The sequence below is a fragment of the Hyla sarda genome, chromosome 4 (genome assembly GCF_029499605.1).
Source record: "Hyla sarda isolate aHylSar1 chromosome 4, aHylSar1.hap1, whole genome shotgun sequence".
In the NCBI taxonomy this organism is placed as follows: domain Eukaryota; kingdom Metazoa; phylum Chordata; class Amphibia; order Anura; family Hylidae; genus Hyla; species Hyla sarda.
The window spans coordinates 69,919,660-69,941,581 of record NC_079192.1 but is presented as its reverse complement, the minus strand read 5'-3'; the positions used below and the strand labels follow the sequence as shown (position 1 = coordinate 69,941,581).

The following is a 21,922-nucleotide window of genomic DNA, read 5'->3' as shown; positions in this document are numbered from 1 at the left end:
ACTAGGGATGTCCCGATGCCATTTTTTTAAGACAGAGTACGAGTACCAATACTTTTTCTTAAGTACTCACTGATACCAATTACCGATACTTTAATGTCATGTGACAGGGTTTTTTTTTTCCCTTAAGGGTACGTTCGCATGGGCGGATTCACAGCATATTTTACGCTGCGAATCCGCCACTGAAGGGCTGCTACGTGGTGCATTTAGATGTGGCTGCTTGGAACAGCAATACGCCGCTACGAGCAGACACACTGCGATGTGCGAGTCGCAGCGAGCATGCGCACTGTACTCGCACATCGTGGCCGCTCTCGGCCTAAGCTCACGGAGCAGATGCAATGTGTGCGAGTACACCGTGCATGCGTGGCGACTCCCACATCACTTCAGTGTGTCTGCTCATAGCAGGTTTATCTAAAGGCAGCATGTAGCGGTCCTTCAGCGGCGGATCTGCAGCATAAAATACGCTGCTGATCCACCCATGTACCCTTAATAGGAAAAAGAGGTGTTTTTGTTAGTTTTCATAAGAGAAAAGGCTTTTTTATATTTAAAAAATATATATATATATTTTGTATTTATTTACATTTTTCCATTTTTGAATCCCCATAGGGGACTATTACATGCAATCTGTAGATTGCATACACTGATCAATGTAATGCTAAGGCAGCAGTAAAGGAGCAACGATCAGATGCACAGAGCAGGGTAAGGGACCTGCGGCCATCCTCAGAGCTGATTGGGACATCGCGCAAATGTCCAGTATCGGTCCCAATACCGATACCAGTATCGGTATCGGGACATCGCTATTAAAGACCTTTTGTAATATGGTTGTTTAAAAAAAATAATATTTAATAAACAAAACGGCTTCCACCACTAGGGGTCCCATACATACTGGGACACTTACCAGTCCTGCAGCAGCATCAGATTTGTCTTAGAGTCATGGACAATGCTGCATGAGCAGACACCAATCACTTCCCACCACCACTAGGGAGCGACACTCCCCTTCCCCATAGAGCATTTCTAACACTGTGAGCTAATGAAAAGAGTGATTTTATAATAGATATAGGTGATAGAGGCATAAAAATTACATGTACATGGTCATGATTAGCTACTGAGTAACATTCTTTTATTTTTTTGTGAGATCTGACAGGTACGTTTTAAAGTGTTACTGTAATTAAAAACAACTTTTAACATGTTGTTGATTGCACCTGGTTTAACTCCTGAGACCCACAGCGATTGTGTGTTATTGGCCAGGGAAGCGAGCGGCATTGTGCTCCACTCCCCGGCCAACCAAGTACATTTTATTGTGTAGAAGTCTATGAAGAGAAATGTACGGATATCTTGGTCAGCCTGGGAGCAAAGCGTAATGACTCCTAATTCACCGGCTTCCCTTAAAGTGTAGAGGGACTACTTGTTTACTTTGAGAGACAGCTTGGCGTGGGCCTAGTTGACCTGGTGATGGTATAGGTGTGTGTTGTTACATCTGATATGATGACACAAAGAAGCAGATAAAAATTAGTGATTTGGCTCTAATTTGGCTCCAAGTGTGGATGGTCCACAGATGTTGCCTGGAATACCCATGAATGGCTCATGTAAAATGCATTCGGAAAGTCCTCAGACCCTTTTTTTCACATTTTGTTAACAGAATGTTAGACATTTTTGCTAATTTATTAAAAAGGAAAAACTAAAATCTTGCAGTGACATAAGTATTCATACTTTTTACTCAGTAGTTGAAGCACCTTTGGTGATTACAGCCTCCAGTCTTCTTGGTGATGAGGCTACAAGGTTTGCACACCTGGATTTGGGGATTTTCTGCCATTCTTCTCTGCAGATCCTGTCAAGCTCTGTCAGGTTGGATGGGGATCATCGGGGGAAGCTGTTTTCAGGTCTCTCCAGAGATGTTTGATTGGGTTTATACCAGGGTTCTGGCTGGGCCCCTCAAGGACATTTACACAGTTGTTCCTAAGCCACTTCTGTGTTGTCTTGGCTGTGTGCTTAGTGTCATTGTGTTCCTTTAGCCCAGTGTGAGGTCCAGAGCACTCTGGACAAGTTTTTTTCTTTCCGAGCCACTCTGCCATAAAGCCCAGTTTGATGGAGTGCTGCAGTGATGGTTGATCTTACTTAGTATGGGTGGTAGCCAGCTCTAGGAGGAGTCCTGGTTGTCCCATACTTCCGTTTAAGAATGATAGAGACCACTTTTACTGCTGCAAAAAGATTTTTGTACCTTTCTCCAGATCTGTGCCTTGTACAACTCTGTCTGAGCTCTACAGTCAGCTCTTCCCTCCTCCATGGCTTGGCTTTTGCTCTAATATACACTGTCAGCTGTAAGACCCTATATAGACAGGGGCGTATCTCTCCAAATCTTGTCCATTTACCTAAATTTACCACAGATGAATACTTATGTTCATGCAAATTTTTAGGTTTTCCTTATTAATAAATTAGCAAAAAATTCTAAAACTCTGTTTTTACTTTCTCATAATGGAACATTGAGTGCAGAATGATGGGGGGAAAATGCTTTTTGCTTTTTATTTATTATTTTGGCACAATGCTGCAGACTTGTAAATGCTAAGTCTGGGCTTTTCCACCATTGTTTATGTTTAAGGTATATAATTTATTCTCTTGAAAAATATAAAAACCTATAAATGTTTAATGAATGCTAAAAACGGATAGTGTAAAGTAAGGCTGGTAAATGTGTTGTGCCACTATTATTTGAAGGAAAGTAGAGTCCTCTGTTTCACCGATAGGGTCTGTCGTTTAAGGGTCTATCCACAAGGCAGAATTTCCACTTGTGGAATTCTGCCACAAATTAAAGCCCATAGACTTCTATGGGATTCTGCACTCCCATTCACACTTCTGAATTTCCGCTTGCAGAATGCCGCATTGTGTGGAAATTGCACCTTGGCAGTTTTTGGTACCCAAAATTAGTTGGGTACCAAAAAAAAAAAAAAGGATGCAGTAGTGCTGGAAAAATTTTTATTAAACTAAATTTATATATTTTATAAAAAAAAATTGTAATACATTTTTAATAAAGTGTGTGTTTATTCTCAATTTTTTAGGTAGTACTACTACTCCCAGCATGGAACAGACTGTTCCATGATGGGAGCTGTAGCACCTGTACTAATAGACATATCACCCCAGGTGTCAGTCGTGACACCCGATGCGACCGTCCATAATATAGCAGAGAACAGTGTGGTGCATGCTGGGAGTAGTAGTACTACCTAAAAAAAAATTAAAAATAAAGAAAAAAAGTGAAAAAAACACACACTACATTTTTATTATTGCCGGCTATTTTTTTTGTGCCCTGCTTGCCCACATAAATCGATCCCTGTTTTAAAAATTTATAAAAATGTTGTTATAAAAAAGATAAATTTCGTTAGATACAATTTTTTCATCATTACTGTATGTTTTATATTTATTTATTTTTAATGGTACCCTACCAAATTTTATTAAAAAAAGGTATCTCCATCACTTTTTTGGATCGCTAAAGTCCAAAAGAAAATAAAAAACGCCAAAGTAAAAACCCACATAGCGTTTTTCTTGGCGTTTTTTACTCCCATAGACTTCTATGGGAGAAAATCGCCACGATTTCAGGGGAAAAAATGCAGGTGGCTCAACATGCTGCGATTTAGCAAAACCGCCAAGGAGCTGAAAAACGCAAAAAAAAAGTGAAAAAACGGCAAAAGGATTTTAAAAAACGCCAAACTGAAAAACGCCAAGTGGAAAAAGAATTTTGCGATTTCTCATTGATTTACAGCTAACATCTGGTCGCAGCGTTTTTTGGTCAAAAAAACGCCATGTGGCAGAATAAGCATTTTTCTTGGCGTTTAAAAAAAAAAAAAACAAGTAGAAACTTAGCCTAAAGAACATTTACAGTATGTGTATGAGGAGGTCAAAAGAGGTAACTAGCCAAAATGTATGTTCACCTTTAGTCTGTCCTGCATACTGTCCCTAGATCATTATACATTACAAAATTTCAATATTTTAATCATTTCACAAGTTGCTGAGAAGTCGAGGTTCACTTGAAAGGCGTACTCCAAAGGAAAACATTTACACACGGGGGCTGAGTCGTGACGTCACGATACTCCGGCCCCATGGTCGCCACCCGGTTGTTTGTGAGCTGGCACCGCGGCGTGCAGCTCAAACAGGTGGGTGGCGAATACAAGAGACATCTTTTCCAAAGGATAGAGGGTAAGATGTCTCAGGGCCAGAGTACCCCTTTAAGTACCGCTTAGTAGTATAAGATAACATCAGTCTATATTACAAGTCTCCCAGGACACACATATGTGATGGAACAAGTACACTTAATGAAGCTAAGCATATCAGGGATAAACATAGTGTTCTGCTGGTAATAAATTGAATACACTGAAATGGAAAGATTATAGTCTAGGCAAGATGAGTCAGTGTTGAAGTGTTGGTAATTTGCTGCCTCATAGGGTACACTATAGAGAGGGCCTTTATAAGACAATATCTCGCAAAAATAGAAGCTGAAACTATGAATACTGTTACTGGATAGTATACTGACCCTGAGAGCAGCTTTCGAATAGTTTAGTTAAGGTATAAGGGGTCCCCTGCTCTTGAGCCCTCTTTATAGGGGTAACCTAGCAGCTAACTCGTGCCCTTGGAGAACTCTGAGCACCCACTGAAAACAATAGATGTGATGGCCATCAATGTCCCAGTAGGTAGCCCTTCCTCAATTTCAAAAATCAACCCATACATTGGGGTCACCTGACACAGCCATTGTAAGGGATCCCTGTGGTAAAGTCTTTGCTATTAACTTTTTGAGGGAAAGCCCAAAATCTAAGACTCGGTCGTCCAAAAAGGAGAAAAATCCACTAATTCCACTATTTTTGAAAATGACACGTTACAATCTGATAACTAAGTTGATTTATTGGAAAGCTTCTAATACAGCAGCCAACTAAGGGGGCACTCCGGGAAAAGCCTAGACACTGTTATGTCTCGTGGAGGGTATGAAGTGGTAGTGCGCAATAAAGGGTCACGTGGGAACCACCAGCTGCCATAGGGGAGGTGAAATTGCCCATAGCAACCAATCAGATTGCTTCTTTCATTTTTTCACAGGCCTCTTTAAAATTGAAAGAAGCGATCTGATTGGTTGCTATGGGCAGCTGCACCACTCTTCCTCTACACAGGTTTTGATAAATGTCCCCCAATGTCTCTAGTGCCACCTATTAGAGTAGTCTCAAGGAAAAATAAAACTATCCCCTACCCGCAGCCCTCTGCTCTCCCTTGCAGCAGCACATCACAACCCCCGCTCGAAGCAGGGGCCGCCACGCCCCCCTCCATACATCTCTATGGGAGTGCAGTTCAGCTATTTTCGGCTCTCCCTTAGAAATGGATATGGAGGGGACGTACAGTGGAGAGCAGGGGACCCGTACAGGAGATCGTGGGGGGCCCCAGCGCTTGGATCCCCCGTAATCTAAAACTTATCTCCTATCCAGCAGAATAGGGGATATGTTTATTTCCATGAGATATCTCCTTTAAAAACACAACAGAAGTCTTCAGTAGTTGTTTGTGCTAAAGGGGTATTCCAGTAAAAAAAAAAAATAATAAAATTCATATCAACTGTCTCCAGAAAGTAAAACAAATTTATAAATTACTTCTATTAAAAAATCTTAATCCTTCCATCAGCTGCTGAAGTTGAGTTGTTATTTTCTATCTGACCACATTGCTCTCTGCTGACACCTCTGTCTGTCTCAGGAACTGTCCAGAGCAGGAGAGGTTTGCTATGTGGATTTGCTCCTACACTGGACAGTTCCTGAGAAAGACAGAGGTGTCAGCAAAAGCACTGTTTTCAGACAGAAAAGAACAACTCAACTTCAGCAGCTGATAAGTACCGGAAGGAATAAAAAAAATTTAATAGAAGTCATTTACAAATCTGTTTGTCTCTGGAGACAGTTTATATGAAAAAAAAATAGTTTTTCACAGGAATACCCCTTTAAGGCATGGTTCACACTCATCACCTTTCTTGAAAAGAAAACATTTGTAAATAACCAGGCATTATCTTCCTTTTTTTATTTTTATTTTTTTTTAAATAATGGACAAACAGCCTGAAACCCAACACAGGTGTTCACCTAGGCTGGGTTCACATCCCGATTCCTGTCTCTGATGCACATATACTATTTCTAAAGTTAAAATCGGCTTAAATCCCACCTGTGCAGGGGCAGGCACTGGATAGGTGCGGACGCATTACCTTCTATAAGGCAGCGGAACTGATTGTAGTCAGCTAGGGACTACGATCGGGTCATTTTCTGAGTGCATTTTCTGGCAGACCACGATTTTCAGTCCATGTCAAAAGTCACTAGCTGAATACGATCAGGCCCGCTGCCCCGGAGAAGGTAATGTGTCCGCACCTGTCCAGTGCCTGCCCTTGCACACATGCAATTTCAGCCGATTTGAGATTTAGATATCATATCTGTGCATTTGAGGCAGGAGTCGTGATGTCAACCGAGCAATACTTTTTCTCCCTGCATTGTGAATGTTTACTGCACCACTCTTCCTCTGCACAGGTTTTGATAAATCTCCCCCAATGTGTTTTCTCAATAAATGACATGCACAGTACAACTGCAGAAATCCAAGTAAATAAAAAAAGGGGTTTGCTTACGTTTTCTTGCATATAGTATCATGAGTTAAGATATACAGGTAGGTATAAATAACAATGCTAAACTGTCTAGGGTGTGACACTGTGATCCTGTTTTGCAGATAGCAGTGACAGTGAGTTGGAGTTATCGACAGTACGCCACCAGCCGGAGGGACTGGAACAGCTTCAAGCTGTCACCAAATTCACAAAGAAGGAACTTCAGTCTTTATACAGAGGATTTAAAAATGTGAGCACGTTGTCCGTGAGGATGTCACTGCGCATTTTCTCTCATATTGACGACATTTTACATTTCTGGAATTCAACAAATAGGGGGAATTTATCATTAGTGCAGATTTTTATGCAATGCAAAACCTGCTGCACAAGTGTGTGATTTTCCTAGTTGCTGCGCGAAATTTATCATCATTTCATAAACTTGTGCAAAAGACAGGAAGGCTCTCAATAGTGCAAACAAGGGTGAAAATCTCACACACATTGCTTAGCCAGGTGGTCACTAAAGTACATTCCTGCAACAATATATTTTTCACAAATGATAAATTCAGCGCACTAACCAATGCGTCTGCTATCCACGCCCTCTGGAAGCCCCCATAAAAAACAGTGATGAAGCCAGGGCAGATAGCATAAAAATAACACAAAATTAGATTAACATTTGCGCAAAATAAAAACACACTGCGCATGTAATTTTGCAGGTGCACGCCACGTCCAATCACGTCTTTTTTTTTTTCCAGCTAAACGGACCTAGATCCCAGTGACTTAAATAGGGTCCATCAAGGATCCGGTATTTTACCGGACTTGAGCGAAGTAAAAAAAATAGGACATGGACCTTTTTTTTTTTTCTCCGCTCACCTCACATCTTCCCGACGGACTGACCGACGGAGCTCTCTTTACCGGAGCACAACAGCAGTGTGATCAAACCCAAAGACGGGTTTTATAGAACAAAGGAACGTCCAGCGCAGTCTCGGATAAATACTGTTTATTGAAGATTCGACCAGACATCATAGATGCAAAGGTGACGCGAAACGCGTCACCTTTGCATCTACGATGTCTGGTCGAATCTTCAATAAAAAGTATTTATCCGAGACTGCGCTGGACATTCCTCCGTTACATTGGATTATACTACGGGATTTGGGTCCATCCCGGTCTGTGACGCAAGAGGGCAACAGGGTGGGCTGATTGCAGTGTCTGAAGTGTTGATAGTAAATATTCTTCCTGTAATTAGAGAAGTATTACTTGAGGTGACATGCAAAATGGCACCCACTTTGGGAATGTGAAAAGGTAGGGATAGTTTTTATATCTATTAAAATACTGTAGTCAAGGGAAGTCATGCCTGAAATACAGTTCTCACCTTGCCTCCTGAACAGTGCACATTTTGTGCAGTTTGCCCTAGAGGCGACAACCTTATTACTAGTGCTGGGATTTTGGAGATGTTTGAGAACATTGACTGTAGTGGTGAAAACTGGGAAGAAAATATTTTAGAAAATTAACTTATCCCCTAGCCAAAGGATAGGTTATAAGTAGCTGATCGCAGGGGGTCCAACGGCTGGGGCCCCCAGCAATCTTCAGGATGGGATCCCGTGGCGCATGTCGTCTACCTATGGGAGCACCGATGATGCCTAAGAGCTGTACTCAGGTATTTTCGGTGTTCCCATAGAAATGAATGGAGCTTCTCACTGAGCGCCGGGTCCCCAGCGGTCAGACCTCCGCAATTAGCTACTTATCTCCTATCCGGTGAATAAGTAAATTTTCGCTGGAGATCTCCTTTATAAACAGCTTTGCCTGTGAGACATCAGAACACAAGGGGTAATATGTAGCGATACTCAACCACAGTGCAATTTAAGTAAGGCACATCATCTACACTGCTCAAAAAAATAAAAGGAACACATAAACAACACAATGTAACTCCAAGTCAATGACACTTCTGTGAAATCACACTGTCCACTCATGAAGCAACACTGATTGACAATCAATTTCACATGCTGTTGTGCAAATGGAACAGACAACAGGTGAAAATTATAGACAATTAGCCAGACACCCCCAATAAAGGAGTTTTTCTGCAGGTGGTGACAACAGACCCGTTCTCAGTTCCTTTGCTTCCTGGCTGATGTTTTGGTCACTTTTGAATGCTGGCGGTGCGTTCCCTCTAGTGGTAGCATGAGACTGAGTATACAACCCACACAAGTGGCTCATGTAGTGCAGCTCATTCAGGATGGCACATCAATGCAAGCTGTGGCAAGAAGGTTTGCTGTGTTTATTAGTGTAGTGTCCAGAGCATGGAGACGCTACCAGGAGAAAGGCCAGTACATCAGGAAACGTGAAGGAGGCCGTAGGAGGGCAACAACCCAGCAGCAGGGCCGCTACCTCCGCCTTTGTACAAAGAGGAGCATGAGGAGCACTGCCAGAGCCCTGCAAAATGACATCCAGCAGGCCACCAATGTGCATGTTTCCACTAAAACTGTCAGAAACAGACTCCATGAGGGTGGTATGAGGGCCCGACGTCCACAGGTGGGGGTTGTGCTTACAGCCCAACACCGTGCAGGATGTTTGGAATTTGCCAGAGAACACCAAGATTGTAAAATTTGCCACCGGTGCCCTGTGCTCTTCCCAGATGAAAGCAGGTTCACACTGAGCACATGTGACAGGTGTGACAGAGTCGGAGATGCCATGGAGAACGTTCTGCTGCCTGGCAGATCCTCCAGCATGACCGGTTTGGTTGTGGGTCAGTGTGGGGTGGCATTTCTTTGGGGGGGCCACACAGCCCTCAATGTGCTTGCCAGAGGTAGCCTGACTGCCATTAGGTACATAGATGAGATCTTCAGACCCCTTGTGAGACCATATGCTGGTGCAGTTGGCCCTGGGTTCCTCCTAATGCAAGAAAATGCTAGACCTCATGTGGCTGTAGTGTGTCAGCGGTTCCTGCAAGAGGAAGGCATTGATGCTATGGACTGGCCCGCCCATTCCCCAGACCTGAATCCGATTGAGCACATCTGGGACATCAGGTCTCGCTCCATTCACCAACGCCATGTTGCACCACAGACTGTTGGCAGATGCTTTAGTCCAGGTCTGGGAGGACATCCCTCAGGAGACCATCTGCCACCTCATCAGGAGCATGCCCAGGCATTGTAGGGAAGTCATACGGGCACGAGGAGGCCACAAACACTACTGAGCCTCATTTTGACGAATATGAATTAGTTACGAATTTCAGGAAAAATTCGATTGCCAACGAATGCGAAAATCGCCGCGATTCAATCAAGTGAATCGCTTCATTAAACTCCATTTAGTGCGGTCCAGGCTCCAGAGCACCTAAAAGGGCGGATCTACATGTGAGGACATGGGGCAAGGAATCCTGGGAAGGCGGGAATAAGGGTCGGCAGGATGACCCTGAATCACATACAGCATGAAGCCTATCAGCATCCAGCCATCCCTGTGATGTCACAGCCCTATATAATCGGCAGCCATCTTGCAGCCAGTCACTTCAGCCTTTATCTTGCGGCCAGTCACTTCAGCCGTTTATTGCAGAGAGAGAGAGAGAGGGACAGACAGCAGTGTGTGTTGCACAGAAAAGCATTTTTACAGCAACGATTCACCTCAAGCCCAGCCTAGAAGAACTGATAGGGAAGGGAGTGAGATTGAGGGAGAAAGAGAGAGAGAGAGAGAGATAGTACACAGTGACTGTGTGCTGTAGCACTGGTGTGTACAACAACTGAAAAGCTAATAGTAGCCAGCCAGTTAGTGTGAGCAGAGCACTAAAAGCATATTGTCCTCTATTAAGTGTAACCTGTGCGTACATCTGTGCAAGTGGTGTACCATTTTGTTCCTGTTAAAGTCTTAAGGGCCTAGATACTGTGAAAGGCCAGGCAAAAGTACACACCTGCTGCTGTTGTAGACAAATACTGTTTTAAGCGTAGTGGAGCATATTGTCCTCCCCTCATATACGCACTGTATGTCAGGCAGAGAAGTGCCAGGTCGTGCACAGAGGAGTGGCAGAGGCATAAATTCATCAGGCAAAGGTTGCAGCAGACTAGGGGCTAGTGGCAGCAGGGGTCACAGCGAGAGGCCTGAGCTCCCGGTATCAGCTAGCGGTCGTGTCTCGACCAGCAACTCATCTGCCGCCATCGATTGGTTAACATGGTCATCCACTTCATCACAAGTGACATCTGACACCCCCAGTCAACAGTCGGTGGGTTCCTCAGACACAACCCTCAGTTGGCATGGCCCAGGAGCAGTCCCTGTCCTCCCATTGCCTCTGTCCTATGCTGTTCCCTCCCCCACAGAAGTATCGTATGCTGTGTGTTCACCTCCACTATTTAGTGAGGACGATCTACTAGAGGACAGTCAGCAGCTACTGCCCAGCAAAAAGGTGGAGGAGACATCCGCTGTTTCATCCACTAAGCAGGCAAGTAGTGATGGGGAGAGTGGCGTGGGAGGTGGTGTTGCGAGCATTCAGGCTCCTGAAGCAGACACTATTGAGGAACCTGAAGAGGACATCATTGACGTGTAGACACAACTCGATGATGATGATGATGATGAAGCCGACCGCACTTGGGAGCCAGGTGAAGAAGGGGTTTCATCATCATCAAGAGAAGAGGTTTGCAGGTTTGCCCGTGAGGCAGCAGCTGAGCCAGCAAGGTGGTAGCATGGTTGGCAGTCGGCATGGTGGCAGAAGTGGAAAGTCTGGAGCCAAATGTGCCCGGGGAAGACCACCTGCTTTGCGGCAGCCTACCTTCCTGGGGTTCCTGGAGTCGGCGGCAGTAGCAGTCAATCTGTGGGGACTGTTGGTGGGAAAATCAGCAACTCGGCGGTGTGGCAGTTTTTCATCAAGCATCTGGAGGATGTTAACCTGGCTACATACAAGATGTGTCAGCAGAAGGTGAAGCGTGGCCAGGGTCCCAATATTGGCACCACGGACCTGTGTCAACATATGCAGCGTCACCATAAAGCGGCCTGGGAGAACCATGGCTCCGATGTGGTGGCCAAGCCTGCTGCATCACCCAGTGGCAATCACCCAGTGTTTTAGCCAGCCAAAGCTCCACCACCTCAGCCGAAGGGAACTGTGTGTCATACCCATCTTCTATCGCTCCAGATGCTCCTGCTCCATGTACTTGGAGTCAGTCATTTCGCCAGCAATCCATCGGCAAAGCCATGTCCAAGAGACAACAGTATGCGCCCACTCATCCAACGGCGCAAAAGCTGAATGTGCTCCTGTCCAAGTTGTTGGGGAGATGGAGGCAGGGAGTCCCTCACTTGCACAAATGGCACAATGCATGCTTAATTGCTTGCGTAGTGACTGCGAAATTGTCATCATTCGGCAGCGGGATGACTTGTGGCTCTCCACCTTATTGGATCCTCGCTACCGGCACAAAATGGGGGTCTTTTTTACACCCACTGAGAGGGAGGACAAACTGACCTAATACAGAGACATCCTACGTAGTCAGTTGGCTGACGCCTATCTGTGCCATCGTCCATCCTCTCGCAGGTTTGACTCGGGTGGCCCTCTGCGTTCACCTTCCACTGCCATGGCTGCTGGGGAGGGGTGGGGTGGCAGGAGCAATACCAGCTCCATCAGTAGCAGCCTACAGTCGCTGATGAGTAGCTTTCTTCACCTGCATGAAAAAGCTGTCCTGCCTGGCCAGTAGTGTGCCATCAGAGAGGGTGTTTAGTGCGGTGGGAGCCATAGTAACCCCAAGGAGAACTGGTATGTCCACGAAAAATGTGGAGAGACTGACCGTTGTGAAAATTAATCAGGCATGGATCAGCCAGGATTCCCAACCACCAATGCCTGATGTATCAGAATAAATTGACCATGGTGCAACACCAACACTTCACAAATATGGATAGTGCTAATCATATTTAAGGTGCTGCTCCCCTGTTACAGACATTCCTCGGCATCAGACCACAAGTAAAGTATTGAGGATATGCATTATGTAAAACTTAACTTTTTTAAATATGTATCCAAAAATTTTATGAAATCAAACAAAAGGAAAGGTGTGCAAAAAACACCATGTGCCACCTACACCCCCCAAGTATTGATGTGATGCAAAGACTTCTAAAAGGTGCAAGAGAACAACGTTGAAAAGGTTGAACTTTATGGACTCTGGTCTTTTTTCAACCTCATGAACTATGTTACTATGTTACGTATGGTCCATTGTAACCGGTGGGGGTAAAAACTTCCCCTGTAAGGCCCTACTCTTGCATTATTAATTTCCTTCATGGCATGTGTTACTAGCCCTAAAAAGGGCGGCCCCACACAGGAATCTCTCCCTATTTCCCCCTACAAACACTGCCATTTCCCAGGGTTTTTAGGTGGAAATAGAGAGTTTCCCGTGTGGGACCGCCCTTTTTAGGGTGAGTAACACTTGCCAACAAGGGAATTAATAGGGCAAGAGTAGGGCCTTACAGGGGAAGTTTTTACCCCCCACCTGCTACAATGGACAAGACATTGTTCCCTTCCACCTTTTCGAGATAAGTGTTACTCGTCTTAAAAAGGGTGGCTATACACAGGAATCAATCCGTATTTCCACCTAAAAACCCTGGGAAATGGCAGTGTTTGTAGGTGAAAATAGGGAGAGGTTCCTGTGTGGGCCGCCCTATTTAGGGCGAGTAACACTAGCCAAGAAGGGAATTAATAATGCGAGAGTAGGGCCTTACAGGGGAAGTTTTGACCCCCGCCGGTTACAATGGATGGACACTACTTTGTTCCCTTCCACCCGTTAGAGGTCTTTGCATCACATCAATACTTGGTGGTGTAGGTGGCACATGGTGTTTTTTGCACACCTTTACTTTTGTTTGATTAAAAAAATTTATTTGGGTCCATATATTTTATCCTAAGCATATTATTAAAAGTTAAGTTTTACGTAATGCATATCATCAATACTTACTTGTGCACACTAAAAAAAGAGACAGTTTCCTTCTGCCTACCTGCCTCAGCTACTATTCTGATCCTGCCACCCGCCTAATGCCACACATCTGATGCCAAGTTCTCCTTTTTTCACCCACCTTTGTCACCGGGTACTGGTATTGCCACCCACCACACCACTCTGTCAACGGGTCACTTTCAGGACTCCTGCTGCTGCTGCCACCTCCATGCTGTCTCATTCTGCCACCATATGTTCTCCTCGTGCTGATGCCACCTCCAGGCTGTCTCATTCTGCCACCATATGTTCTTCTCATGCTGATGCCAGCTCCAGGCTCTCTCATTCTGCCACCATATGATCTCCTCATGCTTCCGCCACCTCCAGGCTGTGTCATTCAGCCACTATATGTTCTCCTCATGCTGCCACAAACTCCAGGCTGTGTCATTCAGCCACTATATGCTGACGCCAACTCCAGGCTGTGTCATTCAGCCACTATATGTTCTCCTCATGCGGCCGCCACCTCCACGCTGTGTCATTCAGCCACTATATGGTCTCCTTATGCTGCCGCCAACTCCAGGCTGTGTCATTCAGCCACTATATGGTCTCCTCATACTGATGCCACCTCTAGGCTCTGCAACAGGGATTCTAATAGCGATGCCTCTGATCTGCATGTCATACTGAATAACTGTATTATTTCACTAACCCGGCACACACCCTACGCGTGTTACAGCAAGGCAAAATGTTCTACACCCCTATTACTGCTCTCTGTAGAACAGAAATAGCCGGACCGAAACAAATTTTTTTGGAAAATTCGGCAAACCGGCAGAATAGAATTTTTCTAAAATTCGCTCGTCTCTAATTTTGACTTGTTTGAGGGACATTACATCAAAAGTTGGATCAGCCTGTAGTGTGGTTTTCCACTTGGATTTTTAGTGTGACTCCATATCCAGACCTCCATGGGTTGATAAATTTGATTTCCATTGATAAGTTTTTGTGTGATTTTGTTGTCAGCACATTCAACTATGTAAAGACGAAAGTATTTCAAACGATTAGCTCATTCATTCAGATTTTTTGAGCAGTGTATATGACTGCATCCTTATCATCTATCTCACGGCACCCTTCATGTCTTTTTAGGAGTGTCCTAGTGGATTGGTGGATGAGGAAACCTTCAAGCTGATCTACTCACAGTTCTTCCCTCAAGGAGGTCAGTAGATTCTCATTACTCGCTTTATCTTCCATGTGGCTCATAGCATGACAATATGAGTAAACACATATCCTGTTCATAGTCTGTATAAAGTAGAGTATTTTTGTTATGTCAACAAGAGACAATACCATAGTCCCTCAACATCTCTGTATTTAGTCTATATTTGGTTACAGATATGGATCCATGTTTATCTATTGTTTGATGTACACCTTATACCTTATGGATTTATGTTGCTATTTGAACATTACACTGCTTGCAACCTCTTGAAAGGTCACACAAACCTCAACGATAGCCAGCAGTACCCTGACACCTCCCTAATTTCACATGATTTTGAGGAACGCTGCCAGTACAATGGTGTGTCACTAGCTAGGTGGTGTGATGTGAAAAGTTTGGAAATGTAAACTGCAAGCAAAAAAACATTGAAGTCTTAAGGATTTGCTGGATCAAAGTATTTCTTCTATGCTGCCAGTATACATCAAATAACTGGTAAAAAAAAAAAAAGTACTCTGATATATACTGTGGCATGTCCTTATTGTGCCTATCAACTTTAATAAACAAACCATAACTAATTCCCTTGTGTTTTCCAGTTTCCCAAATACAGCGGTCCCTCAACATACGATGGTAGTCCGTTCCAAATGGACCATCGTTTGTTGAAACCATCTTATGTTGAGGGATCCGTTCAATGTAAAGTATGTGACAGTGGTCTACAACCTGCGGACCTCCAGATGTTGCAAAACTACAACACCCAGCATGCCCGGACAGCCAACGGCTGTCCGGGCATGCTGGGAGTTGTAGTTTTGCAACATCTGTAGGTCCGCAGGTTGAAGACCACTGGTATTGGAGGTTATACTCACATGTCCCCGCCACTCCGGACCCGTCAACGCTGCCCTGGATGTCACCTTCCATTCCCAACGCTCCGGCAAGGCCTCTGCTTCCCCGGCATCCTTGCTCTCCGTGGCCGCCATCATGTCGCTATGCACGCCGCTCCAATTGGATGACGGGATGGCATGCGCAGCGACGTGATGAGATGATGGAGAGCGCCTACGATGCAGGGGATCCTGAAGAGGACGCTCCGGAGCCCCGAGGACAGGTAAGTGATCGTCAGCGGACCACACGGGGCACTGTAAACGGCTATCCGGTGGTAGCTGAAGCAGTCTGCGCTGCCGGATAGCCGTTTATGCGATGGCCCCAACATACAAAAGCATCGTATGTTGATGCTACCTTCAACATGCGATGGCCTCAGAGAGGCCATCGTATGTTGAAATGATCGTATGTCGTGGCCATCGTAGGTCGGGGGGGGGGGGGGGTCACTGTATGTAGTAGACTTTGTTTAGTCTACTAAAGACAATGGTACACTGTGCTACAAGATGGAATACATTTTTGCCAACAACGCACCCCAAAATGAATAGGGCTAAAGTTGTAGAACTTTTCAATATTTTCAGATCTATTAACTTATTAGTATACGTGCACATACTGTATATAGGAATTTCCATTTACCGAAAATCTGTTATATACAAGTAAAGGGGATGTTTCTGCAGCATGCAAACTAATTCCTGTAAGCTTTATTGAACTTGAAAGGACAGTTGCAGAAATTTCTGTAACAAATCTGCTGTGACTGTAAGGGCCCATTCACACTATGGAATTTAAGGCGGTCACTTCACTCTGGGCCTAAGTCTTGGATTTCTGCTGTGGATCTTGTAGTAACATATATATTTGATTTGCAATCTGCAAATCTGACTCGTGTAAACATACCCTAAATGGAACAATTTGTTTCACTTAAAGGAGTACTCTGCCAGAAAACATCTTATCCCCCACCCAAAGGATAGGGGATAAGATGTCTAATCGCAGGGGTCCCGCCGCTGGGGACCCCCGCAATCTCTGCTGTGGCACCCAAGTCATCCAGTGCACAGAGTGAACTCCGCTTCATACCAGATGACTGGCGACCACAGCCGCCATGCCCCCTCCATTCATGTCGATGGGAGGAGGTGTGTCAGCTAAATACTAGCCGTTTCGCCCCCTCCAATAGACATGAATGGAGGGGGTGTGGCATAACATCACGAACACAGAAGCTCCAAGCTTCGTGTTCCGGATGCCGCTACTGCCGGTCTGGAGATCCCCAGCGTTGGGAACCCAGTGATCAGACATATTTTGCCCTATTCTTTAGATAGGGGATAAGATGCTTTCCGGTGGAGTACCCCTTTAAGCAGAGTCTGAGAGGGCGATACATAACACATAAATTTGCTCTTGGATATATACAAAAAAATTGGAACAATCACGAAATGGCGCTAAGTGCCGTAAATGATGGTTTCAGTAAAAAGTCAGGGGTATACAGATCTCACTTATAAGCGGAGGTGGAGTCTCTCACTTGGGCAGCGTGGCGATCAAATGGACCTTTGAGTGTACTCCTTAGTCTTTTTGATAGCAGTATATATAAAATAGATTAGATTAGTGAACGGTATCTCACTCACCTATTAGTGTTGCGCTGCAGGCACAACACTGTTTAACACATGGGAAGAGTGTAGCAACTCTCCAGAGATCCTCTGGCAGCCCGACATCCAGACCCGAACAGCAGTTGTGTCGGTTTTTGATGAAGAAAGCAAGGGTGGTCCCAAAAGGAGGCTGCTCCAGCAGTTTCCAGGGAAAAAGTTTGGATAGTGTCGATGGCGTCTTGGAGGTAGATGGTGATCAAACAAGCATCCAAATGTTAGGGGTTACTTGTTTATTACATAAAATTGGAATGGCAGATCATACAATCATATTTGACATATGGAATGCCGAATAAAATAAAATAAAGGGTTAAAGCAAAATAGAAATAGAAATAGAAATTTCTATTTTGTTTTAACCCTTTATTTTATTCGACATTCCATATGTCAAATATGAATGTATGATCTGCCATTCCAATTTTATGTAATAAACAAGTAACCCCTAACATTTGGATGCTTGTTTGATTACCATCTACCTCCAAGGCGCCATCGACACTATCCGAACTTTTTCCCTGGAAACTGCTGGAGCAGCCTCCTTTTGGGACCACCCTTGCTTTCTTCCGAAATTTGCTCTTTGCTGTTTTATGAATTCCTGCATTATGCACCGACCCTCAGAAAATGTAGATTATTCCATAGCAATGAAGTCCTTGACACAAGTCTCGGAGCTGACCTGTACATTGGGTGCCAGACTATGGAAATTTTACAGTATTTGCACATTACAAACTGCTGAGATCTGTACTTAAAGACTTAATAAGTAATGGCTTGAAATGCGGCACTGACCTTTGCTAAAAATGCTAAAACACTAAAGGTCTTGGACAGTGTGTCTTCACCCTAAATATAACAAACAGACCCTTTTACATTAACTTCCAACCTACTGACCCTTAAAGCATTAAAAAAGAATAAGGAATGTTATTTGACTTTGGAAAAAGAAATAGAAAAAAGCTCTTTACTTCATAAATTCCAGATTAGATCAATAAGGTGATAAGTGTGAAGCAGGACATGGTGGAGCTGCCCATCTAGACTGAACTGTATATTTGTAAGAGTCATTTAATGTACTTGTGGGATTTGGCTCCTGACCCCTAAGAAGGTTATCACATTTTATCTTACTTATTTCTTGCTGGAGCTTTGGTGGATGGAGACTGCTTTTATGTGGACTACTAAGGCCTTTAGCTGGACAATGAACTAATATTCAGTCTTCTTCTCTGAGGCACCTAGGCACAGGTGCCCACCGGGGGGAGTCTAATAGTTGTGCTAATATATGGTTAAAAATGTGGCTATAAGATGTTACTGACCATATGTCTGTACATCCTTAGGGACCAAAGCAGATAGATAAAAACAACACAGCCTTGTGAAGTCCCTCTTGTCCACCCCCCTGGACTTTTTTCCCTGCACTCATTCAGTCTTTATTTATGCCCATCACTTTTATACCTCCACTCACCACCATGTCCATCTCCACCAATGATTTACAGACTATGATCCCCTCTATCTTTCTGATAATTACCCTCAATACACAATTGTAGCTCTATACAGTACAAACTTTAACTTACACACCCATTACAGTAGCTTTCTTCTTACTATAGGTTATAGAGAGAAGTTATATTTCTCTTCCAGCATAAGCATGGTGTAACATTTTAATATTTTAGGGTCTGAGTCTCCACCGATCATTAGAATGACCGTGGCGGAGTGTCAACTTAGCCCTTTTAGATTCTTCTCTAACTGCCAGTGGCGTCGCTAGGGGGGGGGCCAGAGGGGGCCATGGCCCCCCCTAGATTAGGCCGTGCCCCCCCCCTTGTGCCCTTGTGTAACCGGGGATTTCCAGTGTCTAGTAATGATCAGTTTAGCTAAGGCCAAGATTTTGCATAGTAAAGGTCTCATTAAAGGGGGAAAATCCCTTATGCCTAACAATAAAAGAGCCAAGTTTGGTGTAAGGGTAACAGGGTGGCTGCACATATCTCGGATAATGGTTTCCACATCCTTCCAATACTTTGTCAGAGAGGGACAGGACCACAGAATGTGAGAAAGTGTACCCTTTTCCCTACAGTTCCTCCAACAGCCGGGAGAAGTCTCTGGATATATGGAGTGTAACCTATCTGGGGTCAAATACCACCTATATCTAGGTTTTAACCACTGCTTCCAATTGTGTTACACAAGGTAAGGATCTACGGGACCACTCAATAGCGGCCGTCCAGTCATCTAGAGAAATAGAACAAGAGAGTTCCCTCTCCCAGGTTTTATAAGGTGAAAACGCTGTTAGGGGCGTTGTGGGGCATAGTATGTCAGATTGGGCGGAGACCCTTCTGATTAGAAGAAAAGACTTTGTAGATACCAGGGTCAAATGTCCATTTCCGATCCGTGTGTGATTGAAGGAAATGCCTAACTTGCAAAAATGTATAAAAGTCATGTGGTGGGAGGGAGTGGGAGTGTTGCAGCCGTTCATAAGAGGTTATATGTAGTCCTTGGTATATTTGTGTGAGATTAGTCAGGCCCCTAGAGATCCATAAGGATAAGTCTAGGTCAGGGATGGCTCTCTGTACTAAGCCAAGGGGGGAGTCTGTAGGAAACTGGCCATGTGGCATACCCTTCAGTTGATGTAGCTTCTCCCAACACTGATTTTTCCATAAATTGTTCTGGTAATGTGACCTGTTGGAGACCTGTGGACACTGGAGGAGGAAAAGTGACCCCTCTGGAAGGACAACATGTGAACACACTGCTAGTTTATCATTAACCCCTTAAGGGTACATTCACATGTACAGGATCTGCTGCATATTTTTGCTGCATATTTTGCGCAGCTGATTTTGCAACCTATTAGCTTCAATAGGTAGCAAAATCATCTGCAGAAAATATACAGCAGATCCTCTACGTGTGAACGAACCCTAAGGGCTTATTCAGGGGTGGATCCCCAGCATATTTTACGCTGCGGATCCCCCGACAATGGACCCTACAGTGCTGCCTCCATCTGTGCCTGCTCATACCGACAATCCTCCGCTTCGAGCAGACATGCTTCGATGTGTATACTCGCACACATCATGGCCGCTCCTGCTCTCTGAGCTAGGCCGAGAGCAGCCGCGATGTGTGCGAGTATACACATCAAAGCGTGTCTGCTCGTAGCGGAGGATTGCTGTTTTGAGCAGGCACAGATGGAGGCAGCACTGTAGGGTCCATTGTCGTTGGGATCCGCAGCGTAAAATATGCTGGGAATCCATCCGTGTAAATGAGACCTAAGGACACAAGGCGTATGTGTACGCACAGTGCCTGCTCCCACTGTGCTGTATAACATCACCAATCAGGCTGATGTTTGACATTAACACTTTAGATGCCGCTATCAAAGTTGATGGTAGTGTCCAAAAGTTTTAACCCCTTAAGGACATAGCGTTTTTCCATTTATGCACTTTTGTTTTTTCCTCCTCACCTTTTAAAAATCATAACCCTTTAAATTTTGCACCTAAAAATCCATATGATGGCTTACTTTTTGTGCCACCAATTCTACTTTGTAGTGACATCAGTCATTTTACCCAAAAATCGACGGCAAAAACGGAAACAAAAATCATTGTGCAACAAGAATGTATGAAGATTTTAAATTAATTTTTTTAACTTTTTTTTTAATTAACATGTTCTGCACAGTGTGTGTGTGTTTATTTATGATATTAATATAATATATACAAATATATATACACACACATACACACACGTTTTAAAATTGCCCCCCCCCCCCCACTTTTGTCACTGGTCCCCCTAAATATGAATGCTGGAGATGCCACTGCTAACTGCAGGTGATGGAATCTATAGAAAGCCTATGTCCTGCAGTGAGGTGAGAGAAGAAGAGAGAAGCACTAAGCTGTGCGCTTCTCCTGGCTCATTTTAGTGATCAATGATGATCTGGGCTTCTAGACTCCAACAGATCAAAACTTTTAACATGTCTCTGACATATCAAAAGTTTTTTTTTTTAATCATGAGTATAGTATCTACAGTGGGGATCAAAAGTTTGGGCACCCCAGGTAAAAGTTTGTATTAATGTGCATAAAGAAGCCAAGGAAAGATGGAAAAATCTCCAAAAGGCATCAAATTACAGATTAGACATTGTTATAATATGTCAACAAAAGTTAGATTTTTTTTCCATCATTTACACTTTCAAAATAACAGAAAACAAAAAAATGGTGTCTGCAAAAGTTTGGTCACCCTGCAGAATTTATAGCATACACTGCCCCCTTTGCAAAGCTAAGACCTGCCAGTGTGATGGATTGTTCTGAATCATCATCTGGGAAGACCAGGTGATGTCAATCTCAAAGGTTTTAAATGCCCAGACTCATCTGACCTTTCCCCAACAATAAGCACCATGGGTTCTTCTAAGCAGTTGTCTAGAAATCTGAAACTGAAAATAGTTGACGCTCACAAAGCTGGAAAAGGCTGTAATAAGATAGCAAAACGTTTTCAGATGTCAATATCCTCTGTTCAGAATGTAATTAAGAAATGGCAGTCATTGGGAACAGTGGAAGTTTAAGCAAGATCTGGAAGAGCAAGAAAAATATCAGACAGAACAGCTAACAGGATTGTGAGAAAAACAATTCAAAACCCACGTTGTGGTACACTATTCCACTAAGAGATACTTGTACAAATATGGTCTTCATAGAAGAGTCATCAGAAGAAAACCTCTTCTACGTCCTCACCACAAAAATCAGCGTTTGAACTTTGCGAATGAACATACAGACAAGCCTGATGCATTTTGGAAACAAGTTCCGTGGACCGATGAGGTTAAAATTTAACTTTTTGCCCGGAATGAGCA

The 21,922-nt window shown here is 44.0% G+C and overlaps 1 protein-coding gene across 5 annotated transcripts in view; it reads left to right on the top strand.

Annotated features, from left to right (window-relative positions):
• Window positions 1-21,922, top strand: part of KCNIP3 (potassium voltage-gated channel interacting protein 3) — a 190,160-nt gene that overhangs the window by 148,056 nt on the left and 20,182 nt on the right. For 4 of the 5 annotated variants that reach the window (XM_056571375.1, XM_056571374.1, XM_056571379.1 and 1 more), the window contains 2 exons: window positions 6,709-6,833; window positions 14,590-14,659. In XM_056571375.1, coding sequence (XP_056427350.1) covers window positions 6,709-6,833; window positions 14,590-14,659 — 195 coding nt within the window. Of the gene's footprint in view, window positions 1-4,071; window positions 4,180-6,708; window positions 6,834-14,589; window positions 14,660-21,922 lie in introns of those variants that run through there. The other variant, XM_056571377.1, reaches the window with a different exon arrangement.